Raw genomic sequence first — 17580 nt, forward strand, 5'->3', positions numbered from 1 at the left:
GGGGGGGAGAGAATCAAAGGCAAAACTTGGACGTGTGAGAGGGGCTGGAATGTGACTTCCAGCAGGATAGTATGGGCAGTCTCTGAACTTAGACCCCCAAGGCCTTTGACTCTTCACTTGAAATGAAATAATAAACCCAACGACCTCTTACAATACGTTGACATTTATGAGAATAATTCTCTCTTTTTTTTCTTTCAGAAAAACCTTTTGTCGCTTTTAGTAGTGGCATGGAGTCTCTGGTGGAAGTCACGGTGGGAGACCGGGTCCGAATCCCTGTGAAGTACCTTGGTTACCCTCCGCCAGAAATAAAATGGTAACTCTCGGAAATAAACGCAAAGCATTGCTCCACATGAAAGTCGATCCGAGATTGTATAATTCCTGTTTCCCTCCCTCCCCCACATAGGTATAAAAATGGAAGACCCATTGAGTCCAATCACACAATCAAAGTGGGGCATGTATTGACGATTATGGAAGTGAGTGAAAAGGATACAGGAAATTACACTGTTATTCTCACCAATCCCATTTCAAAGGAGAAACAGAGCCACATGGTATCTCTGGTTGTGAATGGTGAGTCCATCCAGTTTTCCTTTTCTGCCCAGAATTTATTATGAAGTGTATGATTATGTTTTCCTATTCCTTTGTCACCTGCTGCTTCACTCACATCCTGAGTGGGCTCCTATGTATAAAAATAGTCCAGAGCAGTGGCATTGACATGAGGTATAGGAGAGTGTGCTCTGGACATGTTTGCAAATGAACTGCTTGGTGGCCAAATGCAAGGTTAAAGTAGATGCTATCCTCAATGGCTAAATGCTGAGAATGCCTGCGGGGACAGTTGACAAACCTCAGCTGCACCACTTTTGCATCCGTCTCATGGACTTGTGCACCTTGCATTGCCAACGTGTAAGACTCTTCTTGAATTCTGTGGGAAGCTTTCAGTTTGACATTGAAGTTGATGTGCCAGTCATGCTCAGGGAGGAAAACACTGTTGGCTGGTGGAAGTTTTTCAAAATTTTTTTAAAACAGGAGTCCAGGATCTGACTCTGCGGCTATAAAGGGAAGATATAGAGCAGGGGCCCTCAAACTTTTTAAACAGGGGGCCAGTTCACTGTCCCTCAGACCGTTGGAGGGCTGGACTATAGCTTAAAAAAAAAACTATGAACAAATTCCTATGCACTCTGCACATATCTTATTTTGAAGTAAAAAACAAAACGGTAACAAATACAATATTTGTATTTGCATGTGGCCCGCGGGCCGTAGTTTGAGGAACCCTGATATAGAGTGTTTTATTTAAGGATGATTTGAACTTTATTTTTTTCAAACTGAAATATGTAAATAAATGTTCTGGGTCAGGGGGAAAAGGGGTGTCATGGTCAAGTAAGTGTGAGAGATGCTAAGTTGATATAAAACTTTATTGCAGGACTTCTCAAGGGCTTTTAATATGCAAATATATTGCCATTCTCCAAGGGGAGAGACTTAGAATTTTCAAGGTTTAACAAATATATTTGACCAAAGCATCCCTCCCCAGTAAATCCATTAATACCTTGCTCTAAACACCGTCTATGGGAAATGGTTCTCTGTTGTAATTCTTTGGCAGGCATAGTAACACTTCAGGATCTTCTCCTATGACATTAAGGTGCTTCCCCATATATCTTGACACCTCCCTATGTGTCTGTTGAGGTTGGCTCTATTTCTTTGCGGGGACATCAGCTTCAGGGAGGTAACAGTTTCGAGAAAGTCCCTTAGAAGCCACTTGGGAGTAGGAGATTGAGGAGTGGAGAGAAGTTGGAAAGCTGATAAGTAAGGGAGAAGGAAATGAATAAGAAAAAAAAGATATAAAAACAGACAGCGGATAATCCCATCTCATTACTTCATGAACTCGCTTAACATACGACTTGCTCTAGCATTTACCCTATTATATAAAATCAGTATAAAAAAGAAGTGTTATTGTTATTAGTGGTAGCAGGAGTAGTAGTAGTACTATCACAAGAAGTCATGTCTCCTGTGTCCAAGTCTAGATATTCTCTGAAAAACGAAACGGGGGCAAAATCATCTGCTTTGAAAAATGTAGGCTTTTATTACCAAACGCGTCAACTTTTCATACCGGAACACCATTTGACAATTCAAAAGTGGTTTTTCTTGTCTCTAGTCCCACCCCAGATTGGTGAGAAATCTTTGCTCTCTCCTGTGGACTCTTACAAATATGGTACCACCCAAACGTTGACATGCACGGTCTACGCAGTTCCTCCCCTGAGTCACATCCTCTGGTATTGGCAGCTGGAGGAGGAGTGCACCTACAACCCCAGGTGAGCAGAGCCACGCCCTCTTTCTTCCTGCCCTCTGGCATTTCTTATAGCCCGGCTCTGCCATGACTCCAGCCTAAGCCGAGAAGGCTGTCTCTAATAAGAAAGCTGGCCCTCTGGTGGTCCTCTTAATCTCCATCCATCTTTCTCGGTCTTGGGTTTTAGTAGTCTTTCTGTGGGGTATCCTGCCTTGACATTAGCTAGCTCTTTCTCCACAGGTCAGCCCTGATGTATACCTCTCCAAATGCAGGCTCTTGGCTCACTTTGCTAATTGCCAGTCTTTGGTGTTTCTCCTTATTCCAATTAACCGGTGAATACCACTTCTCTCCTTATCCGGGAGAAGGTTCATCTCCAGGAAGTGCTGCTGGAGTCAGGGAGCATTAGACCTCGCTGCAGCCAGCCTCAGAGGCTCGGGCCCAGCTTATCAGGTTCTAACACAAGTCCAGACATCCTTAGGAAAAAAAAAACACACACAAAAAACCCCCACCACAACAGCCACCTACACCACCCTAAGCAGTTCACTTCCTGTTGTTGTTTTTGAGATGGCCACTACTAGATTCTGCCTCAGATGGTGACCATTTCCTACACAAAGGCCACAGTCCCACAGAGATTACTCTAAGAAGCCCAATGGTTTCTTAGTTTCCTTTGAACTAAATTAACTTGAATTGTCTTGTCGATCCAATTTATGAATGGAGGTTTGTTCCCAGAATAGCTGCTTCCCTCCTGTATCCTGAATGGATTTACCTGGAACCTCTTCCCTGGTTGCTGGGGCCTATTTTTAATTGGCATCAAGTCTTGTAACCAGGCAGGGTACATTGAAAGTTATTTCTAAGAACACAATAGCCCAAGTCTGACTCCTTTCCTTACTATTGACGTGCATTAAAGAAAAATGTAATCATTATATGATCTGTTATCTCTCTTACAGTCAAGCTGTCTTAATGACAAATCCATACACCTGTAAAAAGTGGAGAAATGTGGAGGATTTCCAGGGAGGAAATAAAATTGAAGTAAACAAAAATCAGTTTGCCCAAATTGAAGGAAAAAACAAAGTGAGTTTGAAGTTCTTTAATTTGCAAATCTGTCTCTCTCTCTCTCTCTTTTTTATGGAAGGCTGGCATGGAAGCAGGGTATAATAATATGTGAGGGATATTGGAGAATGATAATCAAATAAATCGGATGATAAAAAACAAGCATATTAAGTCAGTTTGGAAACACCATTGACTTTTAGAAGCACCACTGACTTATTAATAGCTTAGAGTAAGATAAGACACAAATGCCATTAAATCTAAGCATCTGTTATAAGGTGATTCTGGTTTTACAAGTATGAAAATGAGAAAATATGTTATTTTAAGCACAAGGTTCCCCAAGCCCATTTTGTGCACTGTGTGAGCTAAGCCAGCATAATATACTTGCATGCATTTGTGAGTGGTCAGTGTAGTAGAATGAATGCAACAGGCAGGTCACAGTGGTTATGGGGTGGCTTAGTTTTTAAGTCTGAATGCATGTGCATAAACAGAGCCTCCATTGTTTATGGCCTGGGATTTGTTTTTCTCACAGACTGTAAGTACCCTTGTCATCCAGTCGGCAAATGTGTCAGCTTTGTACAAATGTGAAGCGGTCAACAAAGCGGGGAGAGGAGAGAGGGTCATCTCCTTTCACGTGACCAGTAAGTGCTGCTCTCCAAGGGGGGGCGGGGGCTGGATCTCCCGCCAGGTGGGTGCTAAGCTGTCTGAGACTCTGCAGCCCTTGCTATTCCTGGGAGTAGCATGGCATTTAGGAAGAGGACTTGGACTGATAACTGATGCTCTGGTTTAGAAATTGAAACTGCTCTGGTACATCCAGCTTCACTGGAGAGATCATGGTTTCACACAGGCTTATAGTCACAAGTCCTGCATCATATTTATGTCTCCATTATCAGAGTCTAGCACAGTGCTCAGCTCATTGGGGTTCAACCAACACTAGTGGGCTTGCTGCTGACGTGTTGACAAGGTTGGGTTTTCTGGAGGCAATTGTAATGACAGAGGAACAGTGGCCTCTAAATGCTGCTGATTTTGTCTGTTCATCTGAGTTTCATGGCCAAGCTGTAGCTGATATTTGATAAATATTTGTAAAATTTTATTTACATTTCCAAATAACCTATTTTTGTAAAATAATATTATTTTGGACTTGACTTGTCCATTTTGGCTAGTCTCCTTGTATTACGTTGTGTGGGATTGCTAGAGCTTCACTTATCTTGGTGCTGTACAGCAGGTCTGAAGGCAACAAGAAGATCATAGGGGGCCTCCCCAGTTGAATCATCATCTTCTAACCATGGATTTTACATTTCAGAGGGTCCTGTAATCACTCTGAAGCCTGATACCCAGCCAACCGAGCAGGAGAACGTGTCTTTGTGGTGCAGCGCAGACAGAGCTACATTTGAGAACTTGACATGGTACAAACTTGGCCCACAGGCTCTGCCCATACCTATTTGCAAGAACTTGGATGCCCTTTGGAAAATGAATGCCACCATGTTTTCTAATGGCACAAGTGACATTTTGATCATGGAGTTCCAGAATGCATCCTTGCAGGACCAAGGAGACTACGTCTGCTTTGCTCAGGACAGGAAGACCAAGAAACGGCATTGCGTGGTCAGGCAGCTCACAGTCCTAGGTAAGGAGGCAACTCTGATCTTCCGGAGGCTGTTAAAATGCCTTAAAGGTAGTGATTTGAGAAGCTGAGTGAAGACTCCTGCCCTCTAGGAACTTATAAAGTCAACTGGTGCATATTTATCTTATTTACTGAAAGTCCTTGAGGCAAAAAGACAAATAATGGTGAAGTGATGGGTTAAAAGGAGAAAATATCTTGGTTCTTTCCAACCCTAAAGGTGCAATAACTCACTAGTATTTGCCAGGGATTAGCCTGACCCAGGGAAACTTCTGCCATATTCTTGGGCACTCATTTATGTAAGTAGGCACAGATTTATGAAATTTCTAGTATGAGCTAGGAGGATGCCAGAAGTTCACAGTGGTGAACAGGTGGACAGGATGAGAACACAACCAACCACCAGGCAGCCTTATACAGTGAGGGCTCTGTGTCTGTGAGGACAGGAATTGTTTTCTGTTTTACTCCTTGCTATGCTGCAGTCACTGAACATTGTGGCACATGCTAGGTTCTCAGCAAGGTACCTGCTACATGAACAGTGCAATGGTGGGGTTGTTTAGGATCTGTGAGAGCCTGTGAGAGTGGTGCTGCACTCAATGCCCATACCTCTGTGTCATCCATGTGGTCCTGAGTAGTTCAAGGTCCCTGAGATAATAATTTTGGTGAGCAGATAGCTTTGTGAATTCTCCATGAAGCTCCTCTCTAAATCTCATCTAACCTTAGGCCTTGCACAAAATCTGTGCAGCCATGGCTCTGTCTCTGGAGAGATCAGGCAAATTTGGCGAGTTTCTCTTCATGCCATCTCCCTCCATTTTCTCCTCTCTTTAGTGTCCCCTCCCAGATTCTAAGATGCATGTGTTCTGGTTTTTGTTGTGTGTTTTTTTAATTGTTAGAGCAACAACTTCCCACGTAAACTAATCTATACCAATGTTTCAGAGGAATAATATCTTCAGAGGCTTTGGCATATTTTAAGAGGTATCTTTAGACAGGCATTAGGAGGTGTTTCGCTAGTGTTAAGTCTTAGGTGTCAAAAAAGAGATATTTTTTTAGGTGAAATCATCCTAGGGCTCTTCAAAATATATCACACACCATATTTTCTGTTCACCTTGGTAACTGGTCTGGTTTTAAGCTACTGGAAGAATTTAGAAAGAGATGGGAAAGGGGTTCCTGGCCTTGCCACGCCCAGGAAATGGTGCTCACAATGAGCTGGTTTGCTTCCCTAAGGACTCCCACCTTGTTTCCCAAAAGGTATTCTTAGAAATTGACTAGAGGTCAGGAAATTGGCTTAAACCCCAGTGTAGTTCACTGTTGAGGTAATCTCATTTTGCTAAATCTTGAAATAGATTCTTTCAGTGAGATTCCTTCTGATATTTAATTGGTTTGAATAAGATATTTCCATAGCACTTTGGTGATTTATAGGAAAAGGGTAAATCTAAAGTTTTTCTGTATATGCAAACAAATACCCTTGGGCTTACTTTTCTTTGAATCTTTGACTTTCCTTACGGTATTGGTGTTTTGTTTGTGTTTTAGTGGGAATAGCAATGGACCAGACTTTTAGGTGCACCAGATTCTATTAGTTCACCTTTTTATTGAGTTATAAAGACTTGGGCAAGTTGTTTAACCCCCTGAATCACAGTTATTTCAGCTGTAAAATATAGCTAATACTCCTATCCTGCCCATCATAGGACTGAGAGTAAACAACAGAAATAGTGTAAATGAGTTTGTACCAAATAAATACAAGGCACTCTTTGTTTGTTGCATTATACTGAAGCTTTGCAATTTCCAAAAGAAGCATGGCAGAATTTTAGGGTGTCACCAGCTAGAACTTTTCTGGGAGGGAAACCATATCTGGTTAGAGGAAAAATCCACAAAGGCAACAACCTTTATCCTGTGAAGTGATTACCAGCTTGAATCACTAATATGAATGTTCAAAGAGATGCAGTAACCTGTCTGAACCGTCCTGATTTATTGATTCATTTCACTATACTCAGTGACCAACGGTATTGGTATCACCCTCTGTGTGTTTTCAGCTTAGTAAATCAACAGTGCACTGTTTACTAAATTTAAATGGTAACACAGATTACTGATACTCAAACCATTTCAAAAGTTATACCTACATGTCCTATTTTCTCTCTGTGTGCAAAGAGCGCATGGCACCCATGATGACAGCAAACCTGGAGAATCAGACGACAAGTATTGGTGAAACCATCGAAGTTTCCTGCCCAGTGTCTGGGAATCCCCCTCCACAGGTTTCCTGGTTTAAAGATAATGAGACGCTTGTGGAAGACTCAGGTGAATAGAACATGTCTCTCTCTCCTTGGCTGCAGAATTTTCCCGGAGATGTCCAAAATCCATATTATGTTTTATAATATGTTTGAGGTAGAAAAAAACAACAATCTAAGTGCCCATGGTCTGGCTCATTTCATAGACTCGGAATCACAGTATTCAGAGCCTTCTTGAATGCTTCTGGAAGCCAGGTGTGATGAGTCAGCAGTTGATGCTGTGGACTCTTTGGAGTTCCAGAATAGCCAAGATAAAGGGCAGCGTTTATATTTTAAATTTTTTTTCCTGAAAAACTCCACTAGACCACATCATAAATAAAAGCCATAATTTTCTTTCTCTCTTAGGGATCGTACTGAAAGATGGGAACCGGAACCTAACTATCCGAAGGGTGAGGAAGGAGGATGAAGGCTTCTACACCTGCCAGGCATGCAATGTTCTTGGATGTGCCAAAGTGGAGGCATTTTTCATAATAGAAGGTCAGTGGAACTTCATAGACACATCAGATGGTTTTAAAAAATTAGTTTATGTCTTATACTCATACGCTTTGGGTGGGAAGATTATAGTTGATTTTTAAATATTCTTTGTACTCTGTACATTTTCTATTATAAGTATTTATTATTTTAATCAGGCAACATAATTACTGTTATTTTCATTTTGTTTGTATCACATTTCTGTCCCTGCAGTTCTCACGGTGGAAAAATTCTTAGCCAGGCAGGTAGAATATCCACCTTTCCCTGATTCTTTTTTTATTTGAATGGCTCAGTGAAACTGTGATAAAATTATACTTCTATATTTATTGAGAAAATCATTAGAATTACTGCCTAGTCATGAAAATAAATGCTATCCAAACAGTCACAAATATGTTCATAGTTTTCATTGGACTAGAAGCAATTAAGATTCATTTGTGAACAATAGACCATTGCTTTTCTGAAATGAAACATTTGGGGTTCTTATCTGAACTTGAAAGGAAACTTGTCTGTGTATGCAGGAATGATGTGAAATCTGGCATTTTCTCAGATGGGAAAGGTAATTTGTGCAGACTATTTTATCTTCAGGAGTGTATTCCTCTTTTTTTTGTTAATAACCACCAGAGGGACAATGAAAGCATATTATGCGGGTGAAGGAATGGTATGCAAGGGGAAGAAAAAAGGGTGGTGACAGGTGGAGGAACTGATGGATTTTTATGAACTCATCCTACCTTGTCTCTCAAAGTCCAAATTGTAGTCCCTTTAATCTATCAAATCTCTGTTGCCAAGTATTGCATCTCAGCACCTTGACTTGTTTTCAAATCTCTAGGTTTATTACCATTTCATAAATTGCACTTGCAAGTAAAGATTTCAAGTGCGTGAAATAGAGATTTCAAGTGACATAGTGGTTTTGTCACCTCCTGAGTGCTTCATGTTTGGGGGAAATTCTAATGGAGACGTCCATTTCTATCCTTTGCTTTGCCTCACCTTGGTTAGCTGTTTGTGGTTGGTTACCAATAGCTAAGTAGGTAACATTGGCACAGGGATTAGATTTACTTCTCACCCAAGGAAAATACTAAGAAAGGAAGAGATAAACGTTTAATTTTCCTGCTAAGTTCCCAAATGTTATTATGGGAATATTAATACACAAACTTATATTAACAATTGAATCTTTGAACTTTTTACCATGTATAAATGAGCTTTTAAATCTCTAAGTTTAAATAGAGAATTACTTGAGGACATCCACCAGGGAAACATAATCTACTCCCAAGCATCCTTGGTGCTCACCTCTCAACTGGTAACTCTTACTTTGCTAACTAATTAATTACTTGTTTTTCTGCCTTCTTGAGGCTGCCTGGGCCACTCACAGCTTGTGGCTGGTTTGATGCAAGCTGCCCTCATCCACTGGGGCTGGAAGTGATAATTGCTTCCTTATCACCTCTTTGCTAATCACTCTTAGCAGAAAGCATCCTCTGGGCTCAATTTCTCCTACTCAGAGCTGTCCTCGGGAGTGATGGACTTCTGCAGCTTTCCTTGTCCACCGTTAGTTTTTTCTCTTCTCCTTCCTTTCCTGAGAGCTTTCTTTAAATATCTATTTTTTTAATTTTTTAGTTACAGTTTACATACAATATTGTATTAGTTTCAGATGTACAGCACAGTGATTAGACATTGATATAACTTATAAAGTGGCAGCATTCCTCGTTATTACAACGTTATTGACTATATTCCCTAGGCTGTACTTTACATCCTGTGACTGCTTTTATAACTGACAATTTGTATGTCTTAATCTTTTTTCCCTTTTACCCATTTTCACCAACCTCCTCCCATCTGGCAAACATCAAAATGTTCTCTATGAGTTTGTTTCTGTTTTGTTTGTTCGTTGTTAGTCCTCAAAACTATACAGATCAAAACATAGATTATCAGAGTAAAACCAGACATTTACTTTCCCCCATTAGAAGTACTTTTCTTCTCTATAGAACATGATCTTTTTTTTTTCCATCAAAGTCTTCTCTTCTTTCAAACACTTTCTATGGCTGTCTTTGAAGACATTGCTATTTCTACCCTTAATTACTTTAGAATTTTATTGTTGGAAGTTTTCATGAGCAAAGTTTAACAAACTTTAAATTATCCATTAATAATAGGATAAACTCCATCCAAGTTAGAGGTGTGTGACTTTTTATTCAGGATTTTTCCATGTTGGTAAGCTTGAGATCTTGCTTTAGTGTTGAGCTTTGTCATCTTATATCAAAAGATATGAGTTTCCAACTGTTGATGCTCATTCAATTGTGTCTTTTCAGGTGCCCAGGAAAAGACCAATTTGGAAGTCATTATTCTAGTAGGCACTGCTGTGATTGCCATGTTCTTCTGGCTACTTCTTGTCATTGTTCTACGGACTGTTAAGCGGGTAACAAAATAGTTTCTCTTCCATCTCTTCTATGCATGTTGGTTTTCATGATTAATGAAAGCTGACTAGGGCTCTTCGAGTTGTTTCTTCCCATTGTTTTGGCTAATGGGCACAGTTTATTTCAGTACAATAATATCTTGCCCTCTTTCTTTTGGCTGAACCACTGGGCTTTAATTGCTAGAAACCACTAGAGGAGAAAAGGGCTTGGACTGTCTAGTGTAATTAAAATTTAATAACTTAATTCTGAGCTTATTTGGGAGTTGAGGGGACACTGGAAACAGGATTATAATAGGACTACTCTCAAACTCCATGAGTGTTATTTAAAAATGAGACATCAGGAATGGGGCTTCTATCAAAACAATAACAAGCACACTAAACAACAGCCAAACAGAGTGTGTGTGACTTAAAGAAGTAATGATTTCCAGGCCAATGGAGGGGAACTGAAGACAGGCTATTTGTCCATCGTCATGGATCCAGATGAACTCCCCTTGGATGAACACTGTGAACGCCTGCCTTATGATGCCAGCAAATGGGAATTCCCCAGAGACCGGCTGAAACTAGGTATGCTTTCAAGTTGTATTAATTTAATACTGGATTTATTAAGCCATCTCGTCTTTCTTTAGGATGGTGACAAATCTAGTCTTTGCAAATGTTGGATTCTAATTCAGAAATATTCATTTCATTGCTTGAATTTGAATAATTACCCTTTTAGTCACTTAGAAGTAGGGTTCCTTATAATCATCTAAAGCAGGACATTTAGAGAGTGAAGGGGGTAAATACTGAATAATTAAGCCAGGACAAGGAGTAAACTGGACTGTTCATGTTAAACTGGAATGTATGGTCACTGTACCTAGTTGGAATTTCTGCATATCACTTGAGTGGTGTAATAGCCCAGATCTGTTTTATTGTTGCTGTCACTGTTGACTGTAGGTAAGCCTCTTGGACGTGGTGCCTTTGGCCAAGTGATTGAAGCGGATGCCTTTGGAATCGACAAGACAGCAACTTGTAAGACAGTGGCCGTCAAAATGTTGAAAGGTAAAAGCAAAATTATATGGTGATGAAACCCTCTATCTGTTTCATCTGGTCTTTACACATGATGGAAAGGCTTGTATCAGCGGCTCTGTGGTTAGGTGGATCCACTAGCCAAGCATGCAGTCAACTTATATACCTTTGTGAAAATTGGAAATAAAGTTCCCCTTTTATAGCTTCATGCCAGGGTACATGGCCAGGGAGGCAAAGTTAGGGATGAGTTTCAGCAATGCCCCCTCCCTACCTTGCCTGGGAGTCCTTGTGCAAGACACAGCTTGCACAACTGTAATGAGTGAATGGCCTGGCTGCGGGGGATGGGGGGGTGGGGCGGCGGCGTTGGGAAACACCTTGGTTACATAAAAATTGTTTCTTACTTTATTATGGTGCTTTAGTAAGATAATTATAGACCATCAGAACATGAAAATAAATTTGATATAATAAATAAAAATACTATAGTGGAGTACAAAAACAGCATGCTCCCTAGAATTGTAATATGTTAAATATTTCACATATAAAAGATAATATAAAAAATAAGGATGGTGTGCTAGGATAAAAGGATTATGGGTGATATTTAAAAATTTAACAACTTTGTGAATAATTGTTAATCCTAATAGTAATGGAAGTCTGGTCTTGCTATTTTAATTTGGGGAGGTGATGCATACAAAACCCTTTGCTCCAGTTGTGATGTGCTTTTATTGATGGAGATGATGCTACCTACCCTTGTCAATAGGTCTTGATGGCATTTCAAAGCCATCTCTCTCCTTTTGCCTGTTCTCTCTCGTGGCCAAAGGGATATGTAATTTTGAGGTGGCTTATCAGGACCTGAGGTATGGACCATGTCTGTGAATTATAGGGAAGTGTACCGGTTGGTGCTAGATCAAACTTACAGTCTTAGCCTCATCAGCTTCGTGTGCCAACTGGCCTTGCCAGCTGGCCCTTGTTAAGTTTCCTGCTCAGCAAAGATTGGCGGGAACTTCAGCATAGCCCCGAACACATGAGGATATTTAAGCCATGGTATTGCTTCCTTACGAGGAAACACGAAATAATCAGGCCCCAAGAAGCATAGTAAACCTGGTAAATGAAAATCCAGTTTTACAAAAGAATAAAATCTGGGCACAATTCCATTTGCAGATGTATTCTCCACTTTGCAAAAGAGTCCACAATGGGTTCCTTTAAATATCAAACATTCTGAGTGCACATAAAGGAAGATTTTGATTTGGAATTAGAAAATGTAATTTATACTTGACTTCCAGGGGAATGCACTAGTTTGCCAATAGGGCTATAGTTGTAGCATCGCTGGAGGGAAAGTTGCAGAGCTTCATCAGTCTTCCCAAGGTAGTGGCCACACTCCTGATTTCCCTCTTCCTCCTGTATTTGTAGAGGGAGCAACACACAGTGAACACCGAGCCCTCATGTCTGAACTCAAGATCCTCATTCATATTGGCCATCACCTCAATGTGGTCAATCTTCTAGGCGCCTGTACCAAGCCGGGAGGTGAGTCTCTGTGGATGGCTCTGGTTGCCCGATTTGGGCATATTCATCTCTGCTGGTCTTTGAGGGAAACTCTTGTGGCCTTGATTTCCTTAACTTAGGATACTTTGCAAGATTTTCAGATACATATAAATATATTTCATGGAGGGTAAGTGGGCACTATAAATAATTCTGGATCTTCCTATGAATTAAAAAATGTCACATCACTATAATGCAATTTGCCACTTGTGCAATAGGTTTTCAGATAAGAAAAATAAACTTCCCCCCAAAATTAAAAACAAAGGACCTTAACAGTAGTTTCTCCTAAAATGGAGGCATCTTAGGTGATTGTATAGAAAAGCAAGTGGGTGGGTTTTTATTTTTTATTTGAGTCAATCTTGTGGAATTGCCTTTTGGAAAAAGCTACAATACAAGGGGATTATGACCAGTTGATTCCTATCATCCTATCCCCAGTGAAAGGTTGTAGCATTTCTCTGGTATTTTCTGATTCAAAAATATATTAAACACTTAGTGAGAAATATTTTTCTTTCTTGACATTCTGTGCTGTCCACAGGCCCACTCATGGTGATTGTGGAATTCTGCAAGTTTGGGAACCTATCAACTTACTTAAGGAGCAAGAGAAATGAATTTGTCCCCTACAAGGTATGTCATTTCCTAACTCAACTCTGGCTACATTGTAAAATGGAGGAAAATTCAGAGTGGTACAGATTCAATTTTTTGTTAAAATTCTGTGAAAAACTTGTGAGGAATCTTCTTGAATTACCTCTTGTGTGTTGTAACCTCCTCTTTAACCTTCTGGGGGCTGTAATCTTCTCATGTTTTATTTTTGTGACTTTAATCTACTGACCCATTATAGATGGGGCCCGAGGAAGGGAGAAGGTGGGCGTAGTTACGGATAGGGACAGCTCTGGATTAGTCTCTCTCTCCCCGTATTTGACCCTGGTGAGTGAAATCGCTCTGTAAAGAGCACTCTAATATTAGAAGTGTGTCTGAGTGAAACTTGAAATAAGGCATTTAGCTCTGTGAGCTAAAAAAAAAAAAAAAAAAAGGAGCTAGACTTTGTGGAAGAAAATCTATTATGTAGAACACTTGTCTAAAATTTTCATAATCTTGACATTGATGTCATTCTGGTCTGCTTTTTAATAGTTACAATTGTTTCCAAAACTTACTACATTTTAGAGATCCATTTTGTAGTCAAAGAGTTTGTTCACGTGTGTTTTTTTTTTTTTTTGGTGTGTTTTTTTTTACAGACCAAAGGGACACGATTCCGTCCAGGAAAAGAATACGTTGGGGAAATAACCATGGACCCTAAACGCCGCTTGGACAGTATCACCAGCAGCCAGAGCTCAGCCAGCTCTGGGTTTGTTGAGGAGAAATCCCTCAGTGATGTGGAGGAGGAGGAAGGTACCTGCCATTGCTTTCTCCACACTTCACTCATGCTCTTGTAGGAACAGACAAGGTGACAGGGTGTAACGAGAGATTTTGCCAAGGGAAAAGTCCAACACTACCCAATATTTGAATTTCTAGACTGGCTCCATTTAGTCTCCGAAAGGTGAAGTGTGGAAGTCTAAATAAGCAGCAGGTTAGGCTGTAAAACAAAGCCTGGCTAGCCTAAGAAATCTCAAACCCCAGGAGAACTGAGCTGTGGGCAGCTCTCAAACCAATGCTCTTAAAATATTGGCAGGAGAGGCTCCTGTGTTCTAGAAGGACAAAGGAGGCTCTCTGGTGGCTGATGAGCCTCCCTGTTGCCCAAAGCAGTTCAGCCCCACACTGATTACTTCACCAGCACAGCAGAAGTTCAGGTAGATATACCCAACCTTCTCCAAGGCAATGTAGGGGCCGTCTGTTGTTTCTACACCACCCTCCCTGGCTTATCAAGTCTTCCTTTCATCCACACTTCCTCAGAGGAGTCTTGGTAAATACACCTTTCTTTACCCAGTTATGCTTCCTAGGATCACGTAGGGCTCTTTTTGAGTGGTGCTGTGTTCCCAGCTGAACTTCCAGGATTTCTTCCGACTCCAGGATACACCATACATCCGCTTCCCTCAGAAGGAGCAGAGGGAGCTCCATGGATATAGAGATAGGCTTCCCGACATCTGCCTCCTCTTGAGGCATGAGCTCTAAGTAATCTAATCATGAAATAGTGGGAGACACTCACTGTTTCCCTTGACCTGAGGTCATGGGTAGTACTGAAATCCAACTTCTTTCCCTTAGAAGCCTGGCAGGCAGTGTGAGGCTGGAAGGTGGTCTAGAAGAGTATGGGAAGGTTGTCTAGACCTCACGTAACCGGACCCACCCTGAGTGGAGCCATCTCTGCCCTATCCTTCTCTCTCACAACATGGTAGCCAGTGAGCTGGAAACCCAAGGGATTGAGGTAGTAAGTTGGAGTAGAAGGAGTGTAGGATTTTCCCTCCATTTCTTCATTTGGAAAATGAAGGGTTTTCACTAATTATTCACAGACAGCTCTCTGGGTCTAAGTGTAAAAAGTCATTTGAAAAAATGGTTTGAAGCCCTTTTAATACCTACAAGGTTATTACAGTTGACTTTTCATTTACTTTGGTAATTGTCTCCAGGAAAGTAGCCATGTCTTATCTTATCTGATGAAAGTTAAGAGATGTTGAAACACCCATTAATGTCTTAGTGTTTATTTGTACCAGTTGCACGGATGTAAATACCACCAATTTACGTAAATTGGTCATTTCTCTCCACGTTCGTATTATCTTTCATTCATGTCCTTGAAGGAAGAAAGCATCCTTGTAGGCCAGGTTTATTGTGTTTACAGCACTTTCTCATATTGAAAGTGAGAGAAGTAAATATATTTCTGGTATTTTTAGTTATCCGCTGTAGATTATAATTTGACCTTTGTTCTTTGTCCCAGGACAAAGCCTGGAGAGAAAAGATTCAGTGACCCTGAATATTGTTGTTTTATTTTTAGAGTTCTTGATATGAAACTATTGTTTACCCCTCTGGGTACATGAGAAAAACAACAGTTTAGAACAGTACATTTGAAAAAGTCCTCTTTCACCCTGTTATCTGCACCAATTTCACCTCTATTCTGTCTCCTGGATTTGCTGGTTCAATTTGGCTGAAATGGAAAAACTGTTTTTGCTAAGGGGTATGATGAAGGGTAATAATACTGGTGTTCAGCAAATTTACAGAAGATAGGGGCATTTTCTTTCTTCTTGTATTTCCTGAAATTTAACTCCCAAGTTATAAAATGAAGATTATTACTCTAACAAACTTATAAACAAATAGCTTCTGGTGGAAATACTGATCTCTGTCTCCTGCACCTTCTGGCAGTTTCTGAAGATCTGTACAAGAACTTCCTGACCTTGGAGCACCTCATCTGTTACAGCTTCCAGGTGGCTAAGGGCATGGAGTTTTTGGCATCTCGGAAGGTAAGACAGCTCAAGGGGAAACAGTGCGTCTTCAGTTCATAGATTTGGAAATTAGGCCTCCAGTGCCAGGCATTGGTGTTTGTTAGGGACTGTAATTCATTCACAACTCCTGGGATCATTAAGAGACTCTATTGCAGAGGCCCCCTTTTTTCTGCTTTTTAAGGGGATATAGAGATTTCACAAAATTAATTTATGTGATTTTTGAGCCTCTGATTATTGAGCATCTCCAAAGGGCAAGCAGTCTTCTAAGCACTAAGGATACTGTCTGAGCAAGCAGGCAAAACTTCCTAGCTTCATGGAGTTTGCATTCTCAAGGGTTGAGCAAACAGTAAATAGCAACAGGTAAAATACGTAGTAGGTCAGATGGGAGTAAGTGCTGTGGGGAAGAATAAGCAGGGAAGGTTATGGAGTGTGCAGGAGTGGCATACTGTGTGCACATGCTCCTATGTTTGTGTACACCAATTTTAAACAAAGTGGCCAAGGGAGGCTTTATAAGTATATGACACGTGAGCAATGACCTGGAAGAGGTGAGGGACTGAGCCTTGCAGATATGTTTATTTTTAATTTATTTTACATTCATCACCATCCATCAAGAAGTATTTGTTAGTGGTATAATTAGAAACCAGGAAGGACAGGCTTCAGATGAGAGAGATTAAAAGAGCTAAAATTAGAAAAGTAGGCCAAACAAAGGCTGAGGTGGGACGTGACAAGTTACAAATATTCCAAAAGTTGTAAACACCAAGGAGGGAGCAAGGTTGGCTGAAGTCACCTCTCTGGCAAAAGGTACAATGGGTGGTTTGACATTAAAAAAAAAAAATCAAATTAAGTGTCAAGAAAAATTGTTGGTTGGCAAAATGCATTTGCTGCTGCAGCCTCCTGGGGGAAGAAAGACGAAGTTTTGGGTTTTTTGGTTTGTTTATTTGCGTTTTGTTTTTTCTAAATTAGAGTAAACGTCCTAATCCACTTATTTTTCTGAAATGTGAAGGTCATGACAGCGTTTGGAGCTTCAGGATCTCAGCTATATCTGCGGGGAGCTCTTGTCTTCCCTCCCACAGGGAAGGCAGAGAAGCGGGATCTTACAGGATTTTCCTAAAGACGAAGGCCCTTTGCCCTTCTGATTTTTTAAAATTACCTTTTTTAAGGCCAGAGCCTGCCCTTTAGTCAGGGCTCCTTTCAGGGACTGGGCAGGGAATGGGGAGGAGGGAGATCCCTTAGCTTCCCTTGCATCTACCCAGTGACTCATTGAATATCACTTGGTTGTTGGGCTAAAAAAAGGCAGCGCTTAGGTTGGAAAGAAAGTAGGGAGGGTTGTCTGTGTTTTGGAATCTCCTGTTGCTCAGGCATCTAGACGATGTGCTTTTAAATATGCCTCATTCAGAGGGAAGAACTACACCGATATGAAGTGTGAGGTGCAGGGTGGCCAGTAACACGTGTGCACTGGCCTAAGAATTCGCATCTACGCCTTTTATTGACTTAAAAATGTTCCCCTTGACTCTGATCCTCTCACAAATCGACCAGGTGGAGCTAAAGTGGCTCAGTGGTAGGAAGTTAGATGAAGTTGGGGGATA

At 40.8% G+C, this 17580-nt stretch overlaps 1 protein-coding gene across 2 annotated transcripts in view; it reads left to right on the forward strand.

Moving 5' to 3' along the window:
* Window positions 1-17580, forward strand: part of KDR (kinase insert domain receptor) — a 42483-nt gene that overhangs the window by 12927 nt on the left and 11976 nt on the right. For both annotated transcript variants that reach the window (XM_006757801.2, XM_015560093.1), the window contains exons 8-22: window positions 199-313; window positions 404-567; window positions 2147-2303; window positions 3226-3349; window positions 3858-3966; window positions 4629-4949; window positions 7086-7232; window positions 7568-7699; window positions 9988-10094; window positions 10520-10655; window positions 11025-11129; window positions 12504-12617; window positions 13168-13256; window positions 13865-14018; window positions 15915-16012. In XM_006757801.2, coding sequence (XP_006757864.1) covers window positions 199-313; window positions 404-567; window positions 2147-2303; window positions 3226-3349; window positions 3858-3966; window positions 4629-4949; window positions 7086-7232; window positions 7568-7699; window positions 9988-10094; window positions 10520-10655; window positions 11025-11129; window positions 12504-12617; window positions 13168-13256; window positions 13865-14018; window positions 15915-16012 — 2072 coding nt within the window. The remainder of the gene's footprint in view (window positions 1-198; window positions 314-403; window positions 568-2146; window positions 2304-3225; window positions 3350-3857; window positions 3967-4628; window positions 4950-7085; window positions 7233-7567; window positions 7700-9987; window positions 10095-10519; window positions 10656-11024; window positions 11130-12503; window positions 12618-13167; window positions 13257-13864; window positions 14019-15914; window positions 16013-17580) is intronic.

The sequence above is a fragment of the Myotis davidii genome, unplaced genomic scaffold, assembly GCF_000327345.1.
Source record: "Myotis davidii unplaced genomic scaffold, ASM32734v1 scaffold173, whole genome shotgun sequence".
NCBI lineage: Eukaryota > Metazoa > Chordata > Mammalia > Chiroptera > Vespertilionidae > Myotis > Myotis davidii.